Source organism: Ammospiza nelsoni, chromosome Z (genome assembly GCF_027579445.1).
Source record: "Ammospiza nelsoni isolate bAmmNel1 chromosome Z, bAmmNel1.pri, whole genome shotgun sequence".
NCBI classification, from domain to species: Eukaryota; Metazoa; Chordata; class Aves; order Passeriformes; family Passerellidae; genus Ammospiza; species Ammospiza nelsoni.
The window spans coordinates 16,681,697-16,706,146 of record NC_080669.1 but is presented as its reverse complement, the minus strand read 5'-3'; the positions used below and the strand labels follow the sequence as shown (position 1 = coordinate 16,706,146).

At 40.6% G+C, this 24,450-nt stretch overlaps 1 protein-coding gene across 2 annotated transcripts in view; it reads right to left on the bottom strand.

Annotated features, from left to right (window-relative positions):
* The window catches only part of PALM2AKAP2 (PALM2 and AKAP2 fusion), a 267,144-nt gene that overhangs the window by 188,588 nt on the left and 54,106 nt on the right, over nucleotides 1–24,450 (bottom strand). For both annotated transcript variants that reach the window (XM_059493140.1, XM_059493141.1), the window contains one exon: nucleotides 15,200–15,330. In XM_059493140.1, coding sequence (XP_059349123.1) covers nucleotides 15,200–15,330 — 131 coding nt within the window. The remainder of the gene's footprint in view (nucleotides 1–15,199; nucleotides 15,331–24,450) is intronic.

Sequence of the window (24,450 nt, the reverse complement as noted above, 5' to 3'; positions counted from 1 at the left end):
ATACTTTCACAAACATATGATTCAGCAGCCCTGGGGCAAACAGACACATTAACACATTTTGTACACTCTGGGCTATTTCCCAGACAGCATTCCTCCTATGGTAGACACAAAACACTACTATATGTTTAGAAGACATTTTCCTGTGAAGGAAAGAAAATCCTTCAAAGAATTACATAAGATGGGACCATTTTCAAAATACAGGTGGTTCAGATGAAAAAAATCATTCCTTCATAAATATTCAGCACCACAAATTGTTCTCAGTACATAGAACAGCATGATTTTTTCACCAGTAAAATAGTAAAACGAGAAAATTAGATATATCCAAAATGTTCCATGTCCTGTTTTAGTGTCTAGTTACTATCTAGAAAAGCTTCAATTACAAAAAAAACCCGAACAGATTAATCCAACATAGATTTGTATTATAGTTAACTTGTCCCAGTTATCTAGGGGCAAAATCAGTGTATTACAGGCTACTACAGCTTCTGAGAATCTCTCTACATAATTTTTGTGCCAATAAAAAAAGTCACATATTTAATTTTTGAATGAAAATTTTCAGATCTCTGTAGTATATGTCGCTTCCATAATGATTGTCTTTTGAATGAAAGTTATTCATATTCAGAGAAAGGAATTTGAAAGCCCACTTGCAACCCATTTTCAGCTTTGTTCATGCACAGTACTTTCAGATGACTATATACCTAATAAAGCAACAAGCAGTACAGTCAGAGATCAGTAAAGACAATCTACCTCTTCTCTGACCAAACATAAGCTGTCAGTTTTCCTTTCCCTTATTGCACTGAATCCTTTTCTGCTCAGCAGCAGGTAAAGCAAAGACTAATGAGGAAGGAATCACCTTTCAGAAATGCTGGGTCATTGCATCAGGTTTTTCAAATGTCTTCTCTTTTGGGAGATGAGGTGGCTCAGTGGGGGCCGCTAAGATGGAAAATATCAATGTATTACTCATCTTATTCAAGATGCCAGTACGATGCAGTCTGTACTGATGCAGTGAGTGGTAAGACAAGCCACCTAATGAAGCTGGGAAATGATTAAATACCACCACTCTTAACAAGAAAAATGACATTTTCAGGATAGGTAATTTTGCAACTTTGCCCTACAGACATTTCATATGACAAAAGAAGCACTGGAAATAAGGAAGGAATCCTGCTTTGCCTGGGTCATGTCTCACAGCCATTGTTGATCTGGTAATCGTCCAAAAGAAAAGCTGTGTTTTCTTGTTTGCAATTGAGGCAAGTCAAGAACAGCGCCACTGAAGTAAGCAAATTCATGATTTAACTGTGCTAACCCAACAGCACTCAAGTGCCACATAAAGCCAGCCTGGTGCCCAAGGGTGTTCGGTGGAGGGTCTGACAAATTACAGCTCCGCCAAGGAGCCACCTGTAAGAGTCATCCTGTTCATTAAATGTCTTCATTTGTCACACACCCCATTTAAGCAGGAGTTTTCACTTCCTGAAAGTCATGAAGAACCACAGTGCATTCTCCCGGCCTCCACTTGCATTCAAGAGGGAGCAATTGTGGATGTTTCATTCTCTTTTCTTCTTTGAAATGCCTGAAGAGTGGAATGAGTGTCTACAAAACACAGTGCAATAGCAGCCTTGCAAAAAGTAATGTGTTAGCAACTTATACTGCAGGCAAGAAATCTGTTTGGTTCTGGGCTCAACAGTAGCCTAGGACACTGTAAGCCAGGACATCAGGATGTGGCCCTCATGTCTTCTGCTAATTGTTTGCAGGTTATCAAAGCATTTGTTAGCTATTACATTCCCATTCTGTAGAAAGGAAAAAGTTGAGGCATGGATGAAGAGTTTACATGGTGGACATTGGTCTGATTTGGTCATATTTTCTGCTCATGCTCTGCAAATTTTAAATAAAAGCATTTAACAAACCAGTCTAACACAGTGTCTCTCTGCTGTATTGAGGTTTGGTATTGCCTTAGGTGCTATCATTTTGACTGTACCAGTCCCTGATAATTGAAGGTCTGTGGGTAGAAACAGTGTACTACAAACATTTAGGAAAAAATTAGCTGGTAAGAAGAAAACTATTTCTCAAAACTTGTTTATGCAAAGAAGACTTAAATTACTGAAACCTGTTTTCAATTCATTCTTCCAGGAAACCTACACCGTTTTCAGCAACTACTGTCCAGACCAAGCTGGACTCTTTACCTGACCTCTGATGCTACACATACCTGAAAGAATCTCCCCAATAGCCCTAACAGGTCTAGGAAAATAGGATTATTTTTCTGTTACTTAGTATCAATATAAGCAATGATTCGCATTTTTAAAGCTGTTTTTAAGTAGCCAAGAGCAGAGAATGACATGGAGGTTTTGAATGTAGGGTGGTTGTTCCTGAAATTACTTGTCTAAAAGATGATAAAGGGAGAGTTGACCACTGCTGCCTGCCTGGAAGATTACAAAACACTGCCCACAGCCTTAAAACTGGGCTTTCAATGACCATGTGTGTAACATAACAAGTTGCATCTGATGTGGTGGTTACTTCCAGCCTTTGGCAGGCAGGAAATTTTAGATTGTGCTTAAGTGAAAGTACAGCAATTTCACAAGAATAAAACAGAGCTGAGGATCATCATGTTCTTGGCATGGTGACACCCTGCAGTTCTCCACAGCTCTCCCCAAAATGTGATACCAATGGGGTAAGGGCTCAAAGGCATGAGGCATTTCCCTTACACGTTCTGGAGCATGAACACAGTACACATGTAAATCCTGTGGTATCTTCAATGTTTCCTCCTGCTGCAACATTTTCTAAAGTCAGAATGATGTTATTTTACCGTTTTTTTATTTTCTTGGCTGAAAATCTTATGGCATCAAAAGTGGACTGCCAGTTTTACAAACACGAACCACTTCCCTGCATCAAAAGTGATGTCTCATTGCTGGGTGTAACTTCTGGCAGTGAGCTAGGCTGTCCTTGCAGGACCAAATCAGTAGCTAGCCCCATACAACCCCCCTGGATTGACATTTGGAAGGTGAACAGACTACTCTGGTTTCCCTACCTGGATGCTGCAAGCAACATGAGATTTACATGCTTCCTGTTCTGCTGATGTCCCATTGTTGCTTTGCAGCAGCTGATGCCTGGAATGCATTTCTAAACTTAGGAACATTTTGCCTATCTGGGCTTATTCCAGGTGTGCCAAGTCACAGAGCTCAGAGGTCATCAGACAAGTTGGAAAACCCTTAGCCTTTTGCTGTAATTTAGTAGTATTTCATATTGCCCTTCTATTATTTTGGAACTAAGATCTTTGTCTTCAACTGAAAGTCTGAGCAAACCTTACCTGCGTTATTAAGACTGCTCCTTTATCTAATGGACTTACATCTAGAAAAACATCTTCCTGCAAGCCAGACTACTCACCCACATCCTAATTGCAATGTGGATTCTTGGGAGGATCACGTGTGTGAAATTCATTGGCCTGATTAATGAGTACCCTCACATAGAGCAGAAATGAGACAAAATATGGACTCACACCAGGAAACAGTACTTATAGTTTTCTAAGTATGTTTTTAAAAATGCACAAGATTAAAACTGAATTGAAAACTTCCAATGTAATCCTAGGGCTCCAAGATTTAATTATAAGTTATTTTCCCTGGTCTCTTATTTGACATGCATGTTACGTGCTCCCTTACCATATGATTACATATTGCCAGTAATCCAGGATTACATGGAATATCTGTCTATTCATAATTTGTGCAGTTAAGGTTCTGTAGGCAAGTTCATGTTTCCCAAATGGGTTTCCTACAAACAAAAAGTTCTCTAAACAGCCCAGCAATAACTCCATCATTTAGGACATTTCCCCTGAGATAAAATCAAATGTATCGGGGTCTGAGCTGGAATTGCTTTCTCTCTCTGGTATCTGTTTGTAGACAATGAACGTTTCCTCTGGTGTTAAAGACCTTTGCTACAATTTGAGTCTACCAGTTGGTTATAGACTTATCTACTTGAGAAATCACTCCAGCTTGGAAAACCTAAGCTCTAGTCCATGCTTCTGGTCCCCACTTCCTTTTCTTGTCATTGCTTGCCTTGATGACATACATATAAAGTTTTTGTAGCAAAGAGTATATACTACTGTGCACAGCATGGGGTGGGTTATGCAACCCCCCTGGAGATCCAGTAGGAATCCTGGACTCCTGACTCACTGCATATAGAGAGTGACAGCAGGAGGAAAAGAAGAAATAAAACAAGCCCAGTGGTTAATGAGCAAAGATAAGAAAACCACCATCATTTTAAAGAGAGTCATCCACCAGAACTGGATTTTGACAGCTGAATTAAAAAATAAAACTCCTTTAGGAATTACCAACAAAAGCTATTTAATTTATGCAGGTGTGTCACACCATGGGCCTGAGGCACCTCAAGCCATGTCTTCAGAAGCACCATGTCTCAGCTGCCACTGCAAAATAAAGATAAAAACGTGAAGAATTCTGAAGAGCAAACATTCACTTGGTATTCTAAGGGGCAGCAATGAAATTCTCTTCATAAATGAGAAGCAATTCCTGTACCAAAGAGATGAGCTTACATCATACTAAATGTGTGAGAAAGATAATTGCACAAATGAATACTGGAGTATGAGATGTGGAAGAACTGCTGAAATACCTTGCTTAAAATAATGCAAGAAGACTTTGGCAGAGGTAAGAGTTTAACCCAGGGGTAATTCTGCACTTCATTCTCTCATGGCTGATTACTTTCCTTGAAGAAATTCCCAGAGAAATGCTCTGCACCACCTACATTGTCTAGGCAAGTGCAGGATGCAAAGACTTGGTCCCCGTGACTCTCTCCACTAGCAATGACTGCAAACTTTCCCACTGATGTCCTGGTTTGCCTAGAGGGTAGGTTATTATTAATAACATTTTATTTCAGTATGTATTCTAGTGGAGAGGTAAGTATATGGCTACAATAACCTCTGCCTACAGAAGTCACTGCATTTAAGTGTCCTAGCTTTTTGCTGGTAAAAACATCAGTCCACAAAGGGAAGATTTGCTTGTTTAGCTGCATTAATAAAAATGTTCTAGAACAGAGTTTGCATAATTTAACAATCTTTCATGTGAAGACTAAATGCATTTTTCTGGGAATGGGAAATTAACCTGGTATTGCTCTGCCAGGTCTGTCAGACCATTTACAATATAACAAATGTTTTTATGGCTTGAAGTTTCACCAGTGATCCAGTTATTCAGAATCAGCTTCATCTGTTTCAGATAGTCTTTTCCTTGACAAGTACTTTGTTTTGTAATTTACTTGCCTTCTTAGGACTCTGGTACTGTATTTAGGTGAATGTGTCCTGAGGCAGACTGACAGCTACAGAGAAGGGAGAACAGATCCCCATTTAAGCCCCAGAAGAGATATGTTACTGGCACCTAGAGCATATCAGACCCTTGTCCACAGATTCTTTTACATGGGTAGCACCGAGGAGGAACAATTTCAGTATATACCTGTCTTCCAGTCTCATAGCTATGACTCCTTGTACATCAGATAGTCTTCACTGGCTGAAGGACTTCTGAAAAGAAGCATGAACATTGTCCAGGTCTGACTCCAGTGCCTGGTAAACTAGAATTCACCTTTCACTTCAAGTATTTTTTCTAAGACATTAATGATGTTCTAAAGTCATAATCCAGTACTGCAGTTGCTTGGCTTTGCTGACCAAACTTTGCAGCACACAACATGCTTTGTTCAGGAGTCCTAACTGCAGCTCTGGGTACTGATTACATGGAAATCCTTGGTAAAGCTCTGCTTTATCAGACCTTCAACTAATATTTTATGCTGTTGGTTTAGCAAAATTTTTGAGTTTTCTTTCTTTCCTCCTTGTCTTCCCCTCCTCTGTTGCTTGAAAGTACTCCTGACATCTTTGTTAAGTCCTTTTTCCCCTGTGTCCTCGCAGGTCACAGCAGATGCCACACAAGTATTACTTTTAAATTATTTTAATCCATGTGGATATGTTGTGTAAAGTCTCTTGCTGCTTCCACTTATTAGTCCCTATCTCTCCCCCATGGATTGTGCTGCCCTTGTGCACATATCATACCAAGTCAGTTCTGTGCTTTGACTTCTTACTGCAATCTGGTGCTGGGGCCTGATTCCTCAATATCTTACCCTATAGAGCCATATAGCATTTCAACCTGCAAGCCTGTGTTTGTGCATGGCAATGAGCTGTTTTACCTTTGTAACATGCTGGTCCAAGCGCTCTCAATGTCCCTTGCTGTTACTTTGACTGCACCAGTTGTATTCTTGGGTGTCCACAGTTTTTTGGTATGCACTGAGCTTCTCTGTTACAGCTCGTTTGCATTTTTAAAGTGAGACCATGATACATGTGCAAGCCCCTTATTGTCTGTTCCTGAGCATGCCTGAACATGCCTTGGGACTTTTTTCTTTAACTGTAAATTCTTTAAATGAAATTCATTTCATGTGCCCCTTTCTTATCAATCAGGATTCCGTACTGCACATCCAGTCTTTGCTTGCCTCCAATGGACCAGGACAGGGATTAGCTCTACTTTTTGCCTTAGGGTTCACGTACTGCAGAAGTTAAAACACCCTAAAGGGAAGGTGACATGCTTTTCAGACTGCGGATTTTTAAAAATCGAGGCTCAGACTACCAATGCCCACTGGGTGGCTCCAGACACTGCACCTTGCCCCACCTCCAGCTAGTCAGCACTAGTCCAGCTCTTCAGAAGAACGTGTTAGTGGTGGAGATCAGCAAGAGTGACAGGGCAGAGCCCGGGGTCATGAAGAGATGAGGCACCAGACACGTAAATAATGACACGGATGAATATTTGCATCACTGTAGTGCCCAGAGGCCCGGTAGAGGGTGCTTGTGCAGGAAGAAACATCAAGGCTTTAATGACACACATTGCCCTTCAGGCACTTAACTGAGCCCCGTGAAGTCGAGAGAGAGAGCATTACACAGGCCACAGAGGGGATGTTGCTCCCTCTGACTGCATGGGGGCCAAATGAGATGGTGGCTCAATGTAGGTGACTTATTTAAGCTCCTAGATCTCAACAGGATGAACCTGGCCCTCTGGGAAAATGGAATATTGAGGACTAGAACTGCACCTGTGTCTTCCCAGGCTCTGTGACCACGTGTGTGAGCATGTGTGCATGTACACTGCACAGTGAATTTTATCTACATGCACAGTGAATTTTATCTACACATACACACACTGGATGTTCTGGTCTCTTTATGTCCAGCACATAAAGAGTGATTTGGCAGGGAAGAGAGAAGTCCTCTGATTTAATTTGGAGAGAGACTAATGATCCTGTAAAGCAATAAAACAAATTCATGCTGTTGCCTAACTCTCTGCCTTCTCTTTCTAAATACTCTCCTGGTTTGTCATGTCTTTAAAGATTGTGCACATATTGGTTACCTTCACACAAACTTGTCTTCCTGTTATAGAATTTCCACAATTTTATTTTTTGTCATCTACCAGGTGCTATATGAACCAACTGTGTGTAAGGAGCTGTTTCACCTGTATTACGCTGTGTTAGGGCTGGCATACAAGGAAAGTAAACCAACCGGACAATTCCAACAAAATTAAGCATAACAAGGAAAAGAATGGACTCTAGTCAGTTTTGTTTTACTCCATGAAACTGTCTCATTTGGATCGTGATTAATATTTAATTTGGACGTAATGAAGTTCAACAGTTTCTCACACTTCATGTTATAACACAGTTCACTGCTTCAGGAAACCCCTGTCAGTTCTACTAGGCTCAAAAGAGGTGTCAGGATCCTAGATGGCTTTGCATCAGTGGTGATTCAATACATAAGATAATGCATGCCTAAGGAAGAGATTTCCCCACCTAGCTAACCCCATCACATTAAGAGATGTGCACTTTTTAACTTTGAAGTGTTAAAGCCAAGGAGGCTCAGGAGTTTTTAACCTGATAATATTTCACTACGTCTCATCTAGTATGGCAGCAGAAACCAGCCTTGCACAAAATGTCCATTTTATTGAAAGGCTGCAGTCATTGAAATTGCATTTTTCTTGCTGAACCTGACCTAGAGGTATTGCTCCTTTCACAAGAGGGTGAAGCATGCGAGCTGGTATTAACTCATGTAGAAACTGATGGCACTTTACAATTGTTATCTTGCCTAAAATATGCATCCTTGTGTGGTTTTAAGCCCAGCTGGAGATGAAACCCCATGAGAAGAAATTAACTCCACCCTAGCTGAAGCCAGGACACCTTGACAGCCCGCTTCTGTTCTCAGGCAGTCTGTCTCTAAATCTATAGCACACTGACATGGGTGAAGTGTCAGAAGCACTAGAGGAGGAAAATACTTTGCTATGTACAGGCAGAGTTTTGGTATTTCTTTTATATCTGGCTCTCAAATTAGGCAAATGGGTGTCTTTATCAAGATCCATGTATGGTACACATATTTAAGGAGAGCAGACACAGCCGGTGTGGAGGGAGTCTGTACTCCAATTGAAGAGTCTATCCTTTTCTCTATTCTGTAAGATGCATAGGAATAATTAAGTTATTATGAGGCAGCAATGCCTAGGAGTTGTGGAAGAGCCAGAGATTGCTACTATTAAACTCAGAGGACCAGCATTTAAGCAACTGTTAAGGCACTGGCATTGCATTCTACTATTTTGAGTTGAGTTTCAGAGCTGAAGTAGTAAGCTGTGTTATTATTTTTAGTGTCGGCTTGTTGTTTCTTTTTTTTAAGTGTTACAGCTGAATATATTATACCATATGAAAAAACTTCAAATCCATTGCCACCCAGCCACCCCTTGCTCATTGCTTTTCTTACATCATCATGCCAGTTCTGAGAAATTCTCTAATCACACTGCAAAACAGGTTCCTTTGAAAACCTGTAATTTCCTGGTTGTTAGGCTTTTTGTCTGATTTTGTTTTCGTCTCTGTTTTTCTAAGAAATGTATCATATATAATAAATAACCCCATCAAGAGCACAATGGGAGGTGAATGTTGTGCTCTTTTGGAAACCACTGTTCTGAGGGATTGCTGAAATTGGAATCTGCAGACCAGCAGCACATGAGAGTTGGTGTTGATCAATGTTAGTGGAGAGCTAGACAGAAGGCTTGGGGATGAACAGTTACTCCTGTGCAGAAAGCTTGATGTTCCCTCACAAGGTGAGCAGAATTTGAAGACACTGCATGGCCATGACGAGATATGCTTGCAAGTTCACTGTTACAGAGCTCACCCAACAGAACTGCTCAGATGGGAAGCATATGGAGGTGGACTGAAGGCTTGCCTACATCTGGCATTCTACGTAAAAGCCAAAAATGATGAATAACAATGCTCCTGATAATTTTCTCCATCTGCCATCAATGTGAAGTTGCAAAATAAGACACACTGTTCTCTACACTAGCATAATTTCAGGAACTGCTCACATCTCTCTGGAGGTTAAGACTGAAGGGAAATGGCTGAGATCTGGCTAGGGAGAGGTTTATGGCATCTCTGGTCCCAGCATACGCTGTCTGCTACAGGGGAGGTCTGGGCAGCTGGTTTTGACATCAGATGATCCTTCTCTTGAAGGAATGCAGTTGCATCTGTCTTAAGTTCTCTCTCTCTCTCTATTATGGAAAGACTGTAAGTGGCAGTGCAAGATAGACTAAGTTAGATTCGGAGTTCCCAGTCTGAAACATACTAGGTTTTTATCATGGAAAGAAGATGCAGGAAACAAACATTGGCATTAGAAAGAAATTAAACAATGGATGCCTGAAGGAGAGAAAATGCTAAAGGTGCAGCAGCTGCAACAACCTCAGCTGAACCATGAATCCGTATATGCTGGACTCTTCATGAGAAGAGATTTTATCACACACCTCATCTGGCATCACAGATCTGTTAGGCACTCATAGTCTATTAATAAGATATATTAAGATTTTATTTTCTGCATATCAAATCAGCTTAGGGAGGGTTTTATTCTCATGGCCTAGGCCAGCTTCTCTAACAGAACTCAAATCTAAGCATTTACCTGTAAGATTCAATTGCAGTAATAGGAGAAGACAATGTTTCTTCCATATTTGAAGAAATTCTACCATATTTTGCATCTGCTTCCACTTAGATTTGGACTTATGTCTAATACTGGTAAGCAGACAGAGACCAAAGACAGTAGAACAAGAGAGGGCACAGTAAGGCACCTTTGCTTGGGAGAGGTGGTAAGCTTTTATTCAGCTTACAGTCAGCATCTACTTTGCGTCATGCAAGCTTACAGACAACGTCTATTTTGGTCTCTCAGGTTAAGTGTTTTTCTTGGAAGCTGTGCTTCTCCTGCACTTCGTTTCATTAGGCATCTTTTAATTCAGCACTCTGAGATGGGAGTTGCTGGGAGGGAGAGATTTTTTGCATACATTTTCTACCTGCCTACATCTGCAAGATAGCAAGAACCATCAAGGGTGTGCTTGCCCCAGGACAGAGCTCCTGCCCTATGGGCCAAAGCACAGACCTTCCCATCATCAACACTGGAGCCCTCCCTGTGTGCTGGACCACCATGGAAAAGTTTTCTCCTAGAGGTGATACAGCAAAGGCTTATCACCAGCATGCAGAAAGGTGAAGCATTTCACAACCCCAAAGGGCTTTTGCAAGCATAAGGACCTTGGATGTGCTGACAGCTGGGTAGTCCTGAGCACAGAGCAAGGGATCCGCTTACTCCTTGGCTTCTTCCTGCACTGCTTCACCTGCAAGAGCTGTCACAGCACCAAAGTGCCACAAGTGGCTCTTGTGTGTACATCTTGGGGATCCAGAATCCACTGGTTTAAACTGTCTGCCTGGTGCACATATCCAAAATGGCTAGAAGAATAATTCATCACTCTTTGGAGTCGTTGGGCACCTCCTCATCCAAGGTGAACAAATGCACTATTGATTACTGGAGGGATATGCCACTTTGCTGAACATTTATTTCACTGGGTTTCTTTACTCCAGGAACGACAGTAAGTCCCCTGGTACTTCATGCAAGTGTTCATCATCAAGCAGGGAGATATAGTGTATTTCTTGTTTCCATGCTACCCAAAAGCTTCAGAGCAACAAAACCCCTTCATCTTTTGCAGTAAACACAGGCCACCAGCTATGAGCTATAATTTAATCTAATATAACAAAAGAATTTTGGGGGCATTTGAAATGCTGTGAAGGAATAGCAGGCTTTGGGTGGGCTGCTCTGTTTTGTGGATATTACCTGTATAATATCCAGATGTCAAATCCCAACTTTCCAGTCACTTTCCACTGCTGCAAAACACCCAGACCATCATGTGGTAAAAAACCCCAAACAATGGGAGGCATGCAACACATTGAAGCATTTGTTTCACCTACTACACACTATCACAAGTATGTCTGTGGAAGTTACTGGAAATCTCTATCAATGCTATCCCAAATAATGTGTTTCAGGTCTGTGATTTGGAGAATAAGTTTAAGGGAAGGGAAATGCTTTTAATTCATTTTTGACTCCTTTACTATAATTTGCTCAATTCTAAGGTAGCTGCAAAAAACGGGATCACTTTTGTACTTTGTAACAATGGGAAAGATAACTCAGAAATATCTGCCTTCCTCTACCACTAACCCAGGATCTTTATATGAAAAAAACTAAATAACTTTAAAGTTTGTGTGAAGAGATTTCCATGTCTGGCTTCACCCTGACATTGACACAATGCTGCCACTAGTCTTCCCGCCAGGTTTCAAACATTTAGCAACATTATTCCACTAGTGACAGACATCCAGTCCACTAAAGACTCCATGAATGTTGAATAAGGGGTTCTGTCTTCTTAAGTTCCATTAGGTCCACTGGACCAACCACTTTTTTAAAAGAAATGCAAGAGACAAAGAATTTTTACATGAGGTATCTTGTGTTTTTCTGAAGAGTGAAGTGAGGCAATGAGGAGTGCTGGAAATCCAGGACCAAAATCATTCAGCTATTTCGACTCCTTGATTTTCACTTTGCATTCTTGATTACAAGGGTTCTAAACATATTAAACTGATCCCAGCTGTCAAATCACTGTTCTGCCTGTAATCCACAGTTACACCATTCATATGCCAGCATCTTGTCCTAATCTTGCACTGCTTGTTTTTTTTAACTTATATGTACATTGTATACTTCTATGCCCTCCTGATGTTAACTAGCAGCCTTATAATAGCATTAAATTATTTGCATTTCATTATGTGTTCTGTTTTATTCCTCTTTTTTTGATGCTGGTATTTTTTCCACTGCTTAACATGAAGTGCACAAAAATGCTGAGTAATGTAGACATTCCTCTTCAAAATGCCTTTGCAGATGAGGAGGCTCATTAAATCATTTCACTTACTCATGTCTAAGCTGAGTCATGCACATATCCTTGCAAGCTACAAGTTGAAGTATATGATTTCCTGTATCATGATAAAATAACACAGAAGTCTAATAAATAAGAATCAGTCTGTACTCTTATACATTTTTACTGCCTTAGTTGAAATTAAACACTTCCCGCACAAAGGAGAACTGGTTACACTATCTTAAGAATAAGCATTAGAACCATGTTTACATCTTGCAAAATGTATTATTTTAGTGAGAAAGTCACTTAAAACTGATCTAGAGTGAGCAATACCCAACTAAAGAATTTGTGTGATGTGAAAGGCCTTAAAGACATCCACAAACCCAGGGCTAGCCTTACTGTTTCTCCAAAATGCATTGGTCTTTTCTGGACAGCACACATCCTCATGAGCCCACCAGCTACACGAGCCCACCTTCACGAGGCTACATCCTCATTTAGGAATGCTAGTCTGGCCTCAAACACTCTCAGTTTTCTCTTCTAAGGACCACAGGTCACTGAGATTCTCAGACCTACTGGTACAGCTGGCCTGCAAATAACGACAGATACTCCTCTTGCCCCACAGCAGTTCATGGAGTAAAAGCAGGGGTATGAGAAAGGAGCCCTTTTGAGTGCTTCAGTGTGTGTAGAAGAAATGGTGCTTTCTGTCATGATGACGAGATGCTCTGCTGTCAGAGAAAAGGGATGAACTCCCATTCTTAAAGCAGGGTCATGGATACTGGCTGCCAGCAGGTGCTGGACATTGTTCCTCACAAGTAAGCTTCACCCTGATCCGAGAGGAAATGCAAAGGATATATTTTTAATAATATATTATGTATTTTTGTATTTTTTTTCCAGTATGCATGTCCCAATACTTTTTCTCAGACATGTTGATTCTGCAGCTGCTCTGTGCTTGCACATATGATGCAGTGTGACACTAATGAATATGCAAGCTGCATGGCACAGTGGTTTCACAGTCCTGTGGAATCAGCCTTAGGGCTGGTCTTGAAGTAATTTTCTATCCTCCTCATGAACCAGCTTAGTCTGTCCTCTGTCACCTTTGTTGACAGGGTTTGGGCTTTTTTACAGGGCTCCCCCTGATAGTGCAGAAGGGACCTCCAAAGTGCCATTGATTCCCTGCAAACATGAACAGATGAACAATGCCCCTGTAATCCACCCCCTTGATTCTCTCCTGGGAATGTGGAGGGAAAATGTAGTACACAGACAGCAAGAAAAATACTTTCAGGATGAATCCATTCTACTTCATTCCTCAGGATAATGTGCTTGATGTCCTTCTACAGCCATTTACCTTCTTAGCCTATTTTGATGGGCTCTGGATATGCCATGTTGTCATGGATGTAAGAGTAATTAGATTAATGACCTCAGCCTCTGCTGTCTAATCTCTACAGTTCAGATGTAATATTTTCTCATTTAAATGAAATTACTTTTTTACTGGCTTTGGAATTCCCTTAGAAAGACAACAGGGAAGTTAAGTTTGTTAGGTGACATGACACAAATGTCACCTCAACTCAGGAGAAACCTGTCATTCGACAGACAAGTAGTCATAGAAGAAGAGAGTTCTTTTACTTTCAAATATTCAAATTTTTGATTTCATGTCTGCTGTTAAGGAAGCAAAAAAGCAAGCCATAGGAGCCAAGGTTTTACACTGTCCTTCATCCTACACTTTGAACTAGTTAAACCAAGAGGTTTCACTGCCTTCAGTGGTGGAACTCAGCTGAAATTAGCCACTCTGACATGTTTTGCTGGATGTGGTCAGGGCTCTTAGCATCTTTCAGCACTAGATGAAATATGCATTACAGTACATATTTCTGAAGCACAGTCCATGTATTCTTTCCATATACAGTATTAATTTATGAAGTAAAATATCAGATATCATATGAAATCTAAAAAGTTTTCTTGCCTTCTGTTACCACAAACGTAAAAGAACAATACACATTGTCAGATCAGTTTCATTTAACATGAATCACAGGACAAGGACCAGTAGCACGAGGTAACTCTTACATTTATGCTGATCAATATCTTCCACATAGCACTTATTTAGCATTATCCAGGCTTAGGGTTGGTCTGCTTGTCTATATCCCCAGAGAAACATTCTCATTGACTTCTCCAAGAAATTTCACAAGAAGCCTGCCATAAGGCAAATTGAGTTCACCAGATATGAAGTTAATACCTCAACCCTTGGACTGCTGGGTTCCCCTTTCTCTGTTGTAGCCTCAGCTGACGTATTTGTAAAAGTTGTGTTGCCAAATTTCACCAGCTTTTGCCAGCTGAAAAAACTCTAAATTAACATAACCTAAATGGAAGAAGCAGCTCTGGAATTTGCCCTATGAGGATTAAAATCACTTTCCTTATGAGCCTTTTATTCCTTTAGAGCCCTTAGTTTGTAATCAAATAAGGAAAAAAAAAAAAAACAACAAAAAAGAGGACAAATGTCAACTCAGACTACAATGGGAAACTGATAAAAGGAAAATCACTCTAACACCCAAACCTTGCCTTCTGAAAGCAGTAAGTATTTGATCTGCTGGTGGCATCTGCTGGTGCATTTCAAAAAGTCATTTGCACCAGTGAAGTGAGTGCAAAAGGATGCTCTCCCTCTTTGAACTCATTTTGGCTGTAGGAGGTGTAAAGGAATGGAGAATCTCTTGGGTGTTGATCAAGTCATACACATGCACCTGAAGGGGGAACTTGGCCCTCTGTTTAGCTACCTCATGAAAGAAATCCATAAAAGTCCATTAAACACAAAGATAACACACTGACTCTATCTTGAACAACATGGACATCCAGGAGACAAATGTTGGGTGTATTTGGCTGTATGTGTGACTGCCTTTTACAGTCTTGCCTGGACAGCTGCCACAGCTGCTGCCAGAGATGAGGACCTGGGCAAGGAAAATCTCCAGCCTGCATGGGAGTGACTGTTCTTAGGCAAAGCTAAAGGAAGCTGTCCCTACCTGTGTATGTTTTCTTCCAGCTTTTTCACCTTCAGCTCATCCTCTTCTGACTGCTTCCTTCTGGCTTCTTCCTCTTCTGCAGAGCCAGCAGGAATTCCCTGTAGCAGCCATTTTTCCCGAAGAGCTTTTGACTGCAATGTAAAAAAATCCCGTATCTTAGGTATAGACTGAACAAAAACTATCTGAAGATTGAGAAGAAGCTGTCTTTGCTTATGAATATTAGTGTGTCCCCACTGAATTTCTGCTTACTGCTTCAGACAGTTGATAACAGCCAAACAATCAGCTGTTTATTTAGATGTCAGGTCTTTCACATTGAGGAGTGTCAGTTTCACAGTATACAATTTATTTACTATCAGTGCCTTAACATGAAGTTCTTTTTAGTTCCTAATAAAACCAAGAGTTTAAAATTAGCAAATCAGCAAGTCCAGCAAGAACTGAAATTTTTGAACTGAAGTGTGGATTTCTTGTGACTAATAAAGTATAAATAATGTGCTAGAAGGACTAAAGTCATAAACTTTTTAAAGCTTTAAAAACAAAAGATCAGTGTGCTCTAAATGTAATGTTTTTCATGGAGTATAAAATTAGTCTACTATTAAATCAATCAAAGATGTTTTCTATTTATACAACACATGTGTTTCCATATATTTACAGGCAGACAGACAGACACGTATACATAAACATGAGCATGCAAATCATCTCTTCGGCATACAAAAATTAGAACAAATGAACAAAAGTCTTTCAGAAACTGTGGAAGGGTTGCCAGGACACAGCAACACTGTTGCAAAAAGCATCAATATCCTTCACCCGACAGAATTATTCCTGGGAGTTTTGTTGTGATTTCTGCACTGAAAATGTGGCTACAGCCTCACCTGGTTCCTGTTTAACGCAGCTGCAGCTTTTCCAGGCTAGTTCACCAGGGGAGGTGGACTGGTTAGAAGGCATGCTTTACACAGCATACATGCCTGTGCTCCTTGTCTGGTCTAAATATGACAGAGGAATGCAGCAGATAGGATGAGGAACACCAGGAGCCCAAAGCTAAACGGGACTTTGCCCCTTGGCAAGAAGGAAATTGAGCTGGTGGAAAAAATGGTAATCTAGGGGACTATCCAAACTTTCCCTTTTAACTGATTAGTAAAGGGGAGGCTTGGTTTTGAATTTGCAAAGTGATTGGCAATGCTAGTTCAAGGAACCAGCTCCTCCTCTGCAAAGAGGAGTTAATCAGGAAATCATCAGTTCAAGGAAACTGGATTTCAGAGGCAGTCCAAACATGCTGTATGTGTCTTTTGAATGCCATGGTTGTTGCTGGAATAGAACCTGACTTGTGCAAACTATGTATAAAGGGAAAACATTTACCACCAACAGCAAGCTTCAAACCTTGCCTAAAATAGAAACATTTTTGACATGACAGAGTTTCTTGCTAGTTTTTGAGTGTGTGTGTGTATATATATAGACATAGTATCTATGCACAAACTATTTTTGTCTCTCCATGACCTATTTGATGTCAGGCAATTAGATTTTAGTAAGGCAGCAGACATAAAGCAATACCAAATGCACACACAAATTGTACTTTATAAATTACTCAAGCTTTCACTGTTTTTAACTGTGCTGTGCATGACAGGATGTCTAGGTGGATTTAAAGTGATTTCTATGTGAATTAGGACTTCTGCATAACAGACAAGGTCTCATGCTCTTGTCCCATGCAGCCATGTTCAACAGCTAAGACCTGCTGATGCTAGTGACATACTTTAACTCAGCTTTGCTCATGGCTTCCAAGCTGTTAGTTGCCAAAACAGTATGAGTGGCTATCTCCAGCCACAATTTCTGCAGTTTGCTACTCCTTGTCCTGGCACTACAATCTATTAGTACCTTCTGCCACATTTCATGTGCTGGTAGTGAATTTTTTGTGTTCAGCTGAGCTGATTACCAGCCAGAATTTTCATCACCTTGTTCAAACTCACCATGCTATAGAAATGTCCCCTCAGCAGAGGACTCTCGGGTCATCACGTGTACAAAGAAACAAAGTGAGACAAAGATGGATTTACAGGTCTTGAGAGGCTAAACTTTTAACAGTGTGTCCTTTGCCCTCTAAAGCCTCAAAAGCACAGTTCAGTGTGTACCTGCTGGGCTAGATCCAGTGCAAAGCCCAGTGAGGGCTGACTGCTCTCTAGCAAATTTCTGCCTTATCTTTCAAACGTGGACCAGCTGCACAAGGAACTACGTTGCATGCGTCTTACTCAGCTGTGGTCTTGAATCAGAAATCTTGACTGACACTCAGTTGGAAAAAAACCCGTAAGTTTCTAAAGACCAAATTCTAAAGATGAAGACAGCATTCTCTGCTTTAAACCTGGGTCAGATATGGCTCCAGCAAAAATAAATAAATAAATAAAGGCTTTGACAAAGTGCTGCTTGGACAGCACTGGCACTGAAGACATTAAGTTAGCACTAACTCCTCTCCTCCTCCAGGAGAACAGATAAAACTGAGGCTTTTCTCAATGTGGTTTTACAGAGAGTCCATGTTGATGCTCAGACAGAGAAGCAAGTCCCTACAGTACAACTGCTGTACACTAAAAGTAAGATATTTTGTACAGATTTTGTTTTGGTCTTTGTTTATATGAAACACTTAAGCTACAAAATCACATGATTTCTTTCCCCTAAAGCCTTTTTTTTTTAAAGTATTAATAGCATGAATTTGAAACTGGAAAGCATCAATGGGCTTTTTAAAAGACATATTTAGAGACAAAAATGCTATGATCTACTAAAAATCCTCCCTCTTGGGTGAAATGTCAGCATATTTTGTCTGAAACAGGAAAACTGAAAGCTTTGATGTTTCTGGCTCCGCTTTTTAAGATGAGAATTAAGACATTTGTTAAATACTATGCTGAGGAATTCAGACAAGAGGACCGAGAAATGGAAATATTTATAAATGTATTTCTTAAACTGCATAGAGTCTATTTGCCAAGCTGCTGAGGCTCTGTGTATTTATGCACTGACTGCAGATACAACAGGCTAACAGGCAGGCATACACCAGGGGATGCTGGTCACAACCCTGCTGTGCAGGAAGCATTTTCTTCCTGGTCACATAACTGCTGTAGGAGAGAAGCAGCGGGCAGGGATGGAAGAACCTCTCACCTGCTTTGAGCAAACATTTTCCAAGGAGGCATTTTCATCACAAACACGTAGGGAAGGCCTTGGCACATATAATGAAACCAAAGGTGGGTAGTGAGATGATGGTAGAGCTGTGCTGGGTACTCAGGCACAGTTCCTGGGTATAAGACAGCCCACATCAAAGCAACCCAGACAGATGCAAACCAGAGCCAGAAGCAGACTGGAAACAAAAGAGAGTTTGCTACCATCTGTCCTCCATAGCTATGAAATTTGGATTACGCTTCTTAAAAAAATCTTGCAAAATCTTACCCCAGGAAGAATAGGAGGTGTTTCCCAAGTGTGCTAAACTAAGGTTTGCATGAGGATGGAGCCCAGAAATACATATCTGTATGAGCTACTCCTGTTCAACAATATTGTGCATTTGCTTAACAGCCCGTGATTAAAACAGCCACAAGACAGTATTTCAGCATTTTTTCTCCTTCATTGTCTGCTATGAGCTTTAACTCCTCTCTGCATAGTGCAACATGCAACAGAGAAGTAGTGCAACAATCATGCACTACAGTTGTGCTGTATGATTAGATATTGTCCAAATGATAAAGAGCTCTGAGAGTGGCAACATACACTACTGCAAAAATACAGGTATTTGTACTGCTCATTGCCATACTGGAATATGTGAATATTGTGACTACTGTGAATACAGTGAATATGCTGTACTTTTAGAAAGAACCCCTTCACTGACAGAGCAGCAGCTATGCTATGTACTGTCTGGTATAAGTAATCCTTCATTTACTGCAAGAGAACCATTTCTTCAGGGCTAAATCCTTCAGCAGAAATTAGATCATATCATTAGAAAGGCTTTCTGTTACTGAAGTGGAAAGGGCACTGGGTTTGAGATCCTCTAAGTTGCCAGTGCTCTCAGGTGGTTTGTTTCTCTGCACAGAACTGAGAATTGGGATTGTAGAAATAATTTGCAGCTTCACTTTGTTTAGTTTGTTCAAGCACAGGAAAACCAACTGAATTTGCATCAGTTTTGCATCATGCAAAAACTGAAAAAAACCGGTCACAGTTATGTGCATAGACCATAGGGAGGACATAAATAACTGAAAACTGTTGGACAGGACAGAAAGAAATTGTGCCAAATGTCTGAATGCAGCAGACACAGTGATGGTACATAAAAGTGGCGCATTGCAATCTTACATGCTAACATTCATTACATGCTTACATTTATTCCACTTGCATGCTTCAGGACAGTGAAGCCGGAGGGCTTTAAGCTGTTTACATTTAGTGCTGGCAAGGAAATAATGCATAGCTTCTCAAATGCACACAGTAGAATTAATACTGTATAAGCAAAGAAAACCTTTGCTGTTAGTGCTGCATTTTGCTTTAATGTTGCATCAAAAGTTTAAGTATCAGAGGACATTTTATTACAGCAAGTAAACCTTTTAGCATCCTTTTCATAAATCATTATGCTTACTCCATGCCACCTCTTCATTCCCTGTTTTGTGAGTTGATTAGTTCTAACCATCAGTCTTGCCAATTTTGAAACAACTTCCATAACCTTTTTTCATAAGAATAATAATTTGCAGTCCTACATATAGTGTGATAGTGTCTTAATCTAAGGCCCAAATGCATCTGTCAGACTTGTCATGACTTTTTTTGACAAGAGAAAAGGCCCAGTCCTTGCTGTGCTGCTACCTTTTGAGGTAGTCCCTTAAATAAGCTTTTTTTGTGTTTTTTGAACTTGCATATGTTTAGGGGCAATTAGTACTATCTCTCCTTAAAAGCAAAGCTTGCTGAAGTGCAGTGCTCCTCTGTCTCCTGAGTTCAAGGGAGATGATAATCCTGAGAAGAAACAAAGGTCAAAAGTTGACCCAAGACAGCCTCCTCCAGTAAATGTGCCTGCTCTTGTGAAACACTTCTGGACTATTCCGGGTAATTATGGTCTTCTGAGCCCTAGAAAATAGCCACTAATGATCCCTAGTGTAATTCCACTGAAATCAAAGTCACTTTTATTGAAATCTTTGCCAAATTGAAGTTTTGCCAAAAGTCTTTGCATTTTGCAGGTTGAAGACCATGAGGCATTAACATTTTAGAGCTGAAGCTATTTATTAATATGAAATTATTTTCTCCCTCTATCCACTCAGTATTTGTGCCATGGAAAAACATGAACACAAAAGGTTCAAATCTACATATAACCAGCCCATGCCTACTAAAAGAGTGCAATGAACATTTTTTGCACGTCACATCTGAGTCAGATGTTACCCCCAAACTCTCCCATTGGGACACTAGAGTAACTGTCTGCATTTCAGATTTGTTCTCTGCATTGCAAAAAGTTATCTTGGGACAAAAAGGGTGAGGTTTTTAGGCAGATCTAGGCTCTGGATGCTGCATTGAGTCTGACTTTGCTGTTTGGCAGCTACCTGCAGCTCCCGTGCCACTCAGTGGATCAGTACAAGAGGGAAAGCCTCCCAGAGCAGCAAAGCCTGTTCTGTTTGTGCATGCTCCCAGGCATCTGCCTGGGTTGTTAAAACTGAGTTTGTAAGGGACACAAGTGCAAAAATGACTGCTGTCAAAAATGCTCTGAGATTCCTCTTTTGTCCTGTCTACCCTTCTTCCTCTCCAAACTCAGCATTTCTTGCTGTTGTATTCTTGTGCCACTTGAGCATCCACCTGGCTCTAACCCCGCTAGTGCAGGCCACCCAGCACGTCTGGGTCCAGCTTGCTGATGCACAACACTGTTGCCAGCGTTAGCAAAGAGGTCACTGGGACATGAGGGACTGAGATTCTAGAAAGACTTGTTCCTTTACCAGCAGGCCTTCTCTTGCCTTTCAAAAAAAAAAATGGAAAGAAAATATTATTCATGTGGCTGTAGTGTGAGTAGGCATGTTAATGTTAGATGCCCTTAACCATTTGTGCATAAACATGCAAATGCAGAGCGGGGCTATAGACACAAACTGTATGACAGGTAAGTCCATCTGGAAATAAGCAGCCTCCTGGAATGTATTCCTGAGTGATGTTGCAGTATTTAATTTTCCATTAGGCAAATGAAACAGTCTGCCTCTGCTCAGATTGATGCAGAGTTTTCCTATGTGGGTTTTCACTGTGAGAGAATCCTCTTGCAGAACAAAGGAGAGGTGTGGTCCTCAGCAAATACAAGAGATTCTGCACTGCTGCAGGATGGATGTGGCCTTGTATGGTATGACTCTCCCTGGAAGGGACAACCAGCCATTTCCAGCTTGCTGTATTATCTGGTTTTATACACTAGCAAAACCTTTTGTTCCCTTTCCAGTTATCGAAGACACTTGTTTTAGCCCAAGGAGCATGTCTGCATGATAGATGGATATGATTCAAACATTGCCCAGATTAGGGAATTAAGCCAAGCTGAAAAACTTGCAGATTTATTGTAGTCTTTCCTTGAATCACATTGTCATCATTTTCACATGTATGATGCCAGAAAAAAAAACCCCGAAAAGTATCCTAGCTGGTAAAGCTTAGCCAGCTCAAGAGCAAACAGCATGTTTATAAAGAAGATTAAACTTTATCCTGTAGAGTTGCCAGTTTGTTGTTGTTATTCTTTATTCAGGAAATGAACGAAACATTTCTTAGAAATATCTTAAGGAAGTGATGTCTTAAAAAAATTTTTAAGGAGGTTACATTTAATCCAAGAGTTGCAAAGGTTGTACAATAGTCAGTTAATGTGTATTCATCACACAGAACATTAAAACATATTAACTTAACTTTTCCCATAATTTTTAGACCTGCCCACTGTAATTGACAACCTTTTGTGACCAGATATTGGAGACTGATGACATAACCTCTTCCTAAGTTTCTTCTCAGCCACACAGGTATGGGTAATTTGCCTGAGTTTCTCCTTTTCATAAAATCCTTACTGTATTGGACCACTGAGGCCAGGATATCCAAGGCAGTTGGCTCACCAAAGGAACTGCTGCTCTGCCTGTCCCCAAAAAACATGTCTCCTTTTTCCCTACAGCTCCTGAGTAACAGAATTTTACTACAGCACCAGTGAGCCACTAGGCTGTGGGTATAAGGGGGGTACATGTGAGGAGATTAGAAAATAAATAATAAAAGATGCAAGTAAATAAGGAAATAAAAATAGTGGACACTATTATAAGCCCTGCCTGAAATCACGGCAGCCAAGGACTTTGCAGAGATTATCTTTCCACCTTGTTTGCTTGCTGTAGTAGGTCCATTTGACTGCCCTTAAGCTATTCTGAGTATTTACATAGCCATTGCTTTTTCTTAAAGCACACATTCAGGGCAGCAACAGAGAAGACAGGAGCATGTAGCACAGTGCCACATGACTGCAGAAACAGGTGAAGGAAGACTGAGATAGCTGATAGATGATTTGTGCTCACTTTGGGAAGGGCTGCATCTCAGCTGGGTCCTGCACAACAAGGTACATTTCAGTGTGAGCCACATGCAACCGGAGCTGCAGATGCAAGGAGAAGGCATGTCTGTGGCAAGGGACCTGAGGGATGGGTATGATGATAGCTGTAGATGGCTTCTTCAGGAAGGTCTCAGGCTTTGCCTGTTTGAAAACCTCACAGGAACAGAAATTGCAGCTGTACAGACAGAGGTCCAGTCAGGAATGATTTTTGGGAGAAAAAGCAACAATTGGTTTATGTTGTCTGAGAAAACTTCCCATTCATTAGCAACATCACCAGTGTAAACTTCCTGAGTACACAATGTTCAGGTCCCATTTATTTAACTTTGTAAATCAAGTAGACAGTTGTTTCCAGTCAAAGATGAAGACAAATTAAAACCTAAGCTCTTTTAGCTTCAAGGAAACCCACCACAGAAAAAGACATTGTCAAGATTCTACAAGAGCAGATCTAAAGTTTGCATCTCTCTTGAGTATCTCTCTCATTCAGATCATTCATCAGCTACAGAGCACTGGCCTGTACAGACTGGTTTCACTGACAGGGATCACAGGTATGGTCCAACACAACGTGTGTGTTTCTGACATTCATTAAAGACTTGAGATGACATTGAGATGAAACACAATGAACACTAAGATGACAGTTAAGTCAAGCACAGCTTCTTTTCTACATATGTTTTCTAAGCATCCAGTCTCAGAAAGTTCTGCTTGAAGTAACAGGAAGATACCCATTCTGGAGAGTTGTGTTTTATGTTGGAGAGTTAGGGTTTATTTTTCCGTGTCTCTCTTTTGGAAGTCTATGTACAACTTCAGACTTTTTCATTGCAGGATGATAATGATGGCTCTGTTCAAGGTAAAGCATCAATAAATCAGAATAAAAAAACAAGTGCCAGTGACTGCAGCAGAGGTGAGGGAAGGGATGAGGAGACTGAGCTGCCTCAGCAGGCAGATACATCAGGAACTTAGCTTGCAAAAGGGGATGCAACAATGAGGTCCCACATGGCCCAGCTTGGGAGCAAGTGTCCTGGAGGTAGGGCATGGGATTCTGTCCTGGTCAAGAATCCATGTGTATTCAGATGAAGATATGCACGGGATAAACCTGCTCCTGTTGACACATAAATGGCTTTTTAACTCCATGAGAATATATCTGATTCCCATGGAATTTTGGAGTTGGAAAAAAAAAATATGGCTGGCAAGTTGGCTGAAGTTTCTGGCCTTCATGTGGTTGGACTGAAGACCGAATAAGACCCCCTCTTAAAGATACACACAGGAAAAGAGTGACCACAGTTTTACTTCCTGGTGCCAGAAATTTAGGTATGCTTTGGTTTTCCCTGCAGGTACTCACTCCATGCTTATGAAGGAAGCAAAGCATAGCAGTGAGAGAAGTAAAAATTAATAAAAAGATAAATCTTTTTAGAATAGTTAATAATCTGAGATCTCAAAAATTGTCAAATCTCTTCCCTCAAAACAAATAAGCTTTGCAAGTTATCATTACTCCAGAGCCACAGTTGTTTTGCATTATTATCTCCCAAAAGAATAATTTCCCTCTATATTCAGTCTCTCCTTGGCTTCAGTTTATCACTTCTTCCCACATACACACATCAGTCAAAAGAGGCAAAAAGAAAAGTTATACTTCAGAGATTCCTTTATTTTGTAGTCCTAAAATTTCTTATATTCATTATTTTAAAAATCTGGATTCATGTGATATGAATTTGGTTTTGAACATGTTTCAGGCCATTGGGAGGGG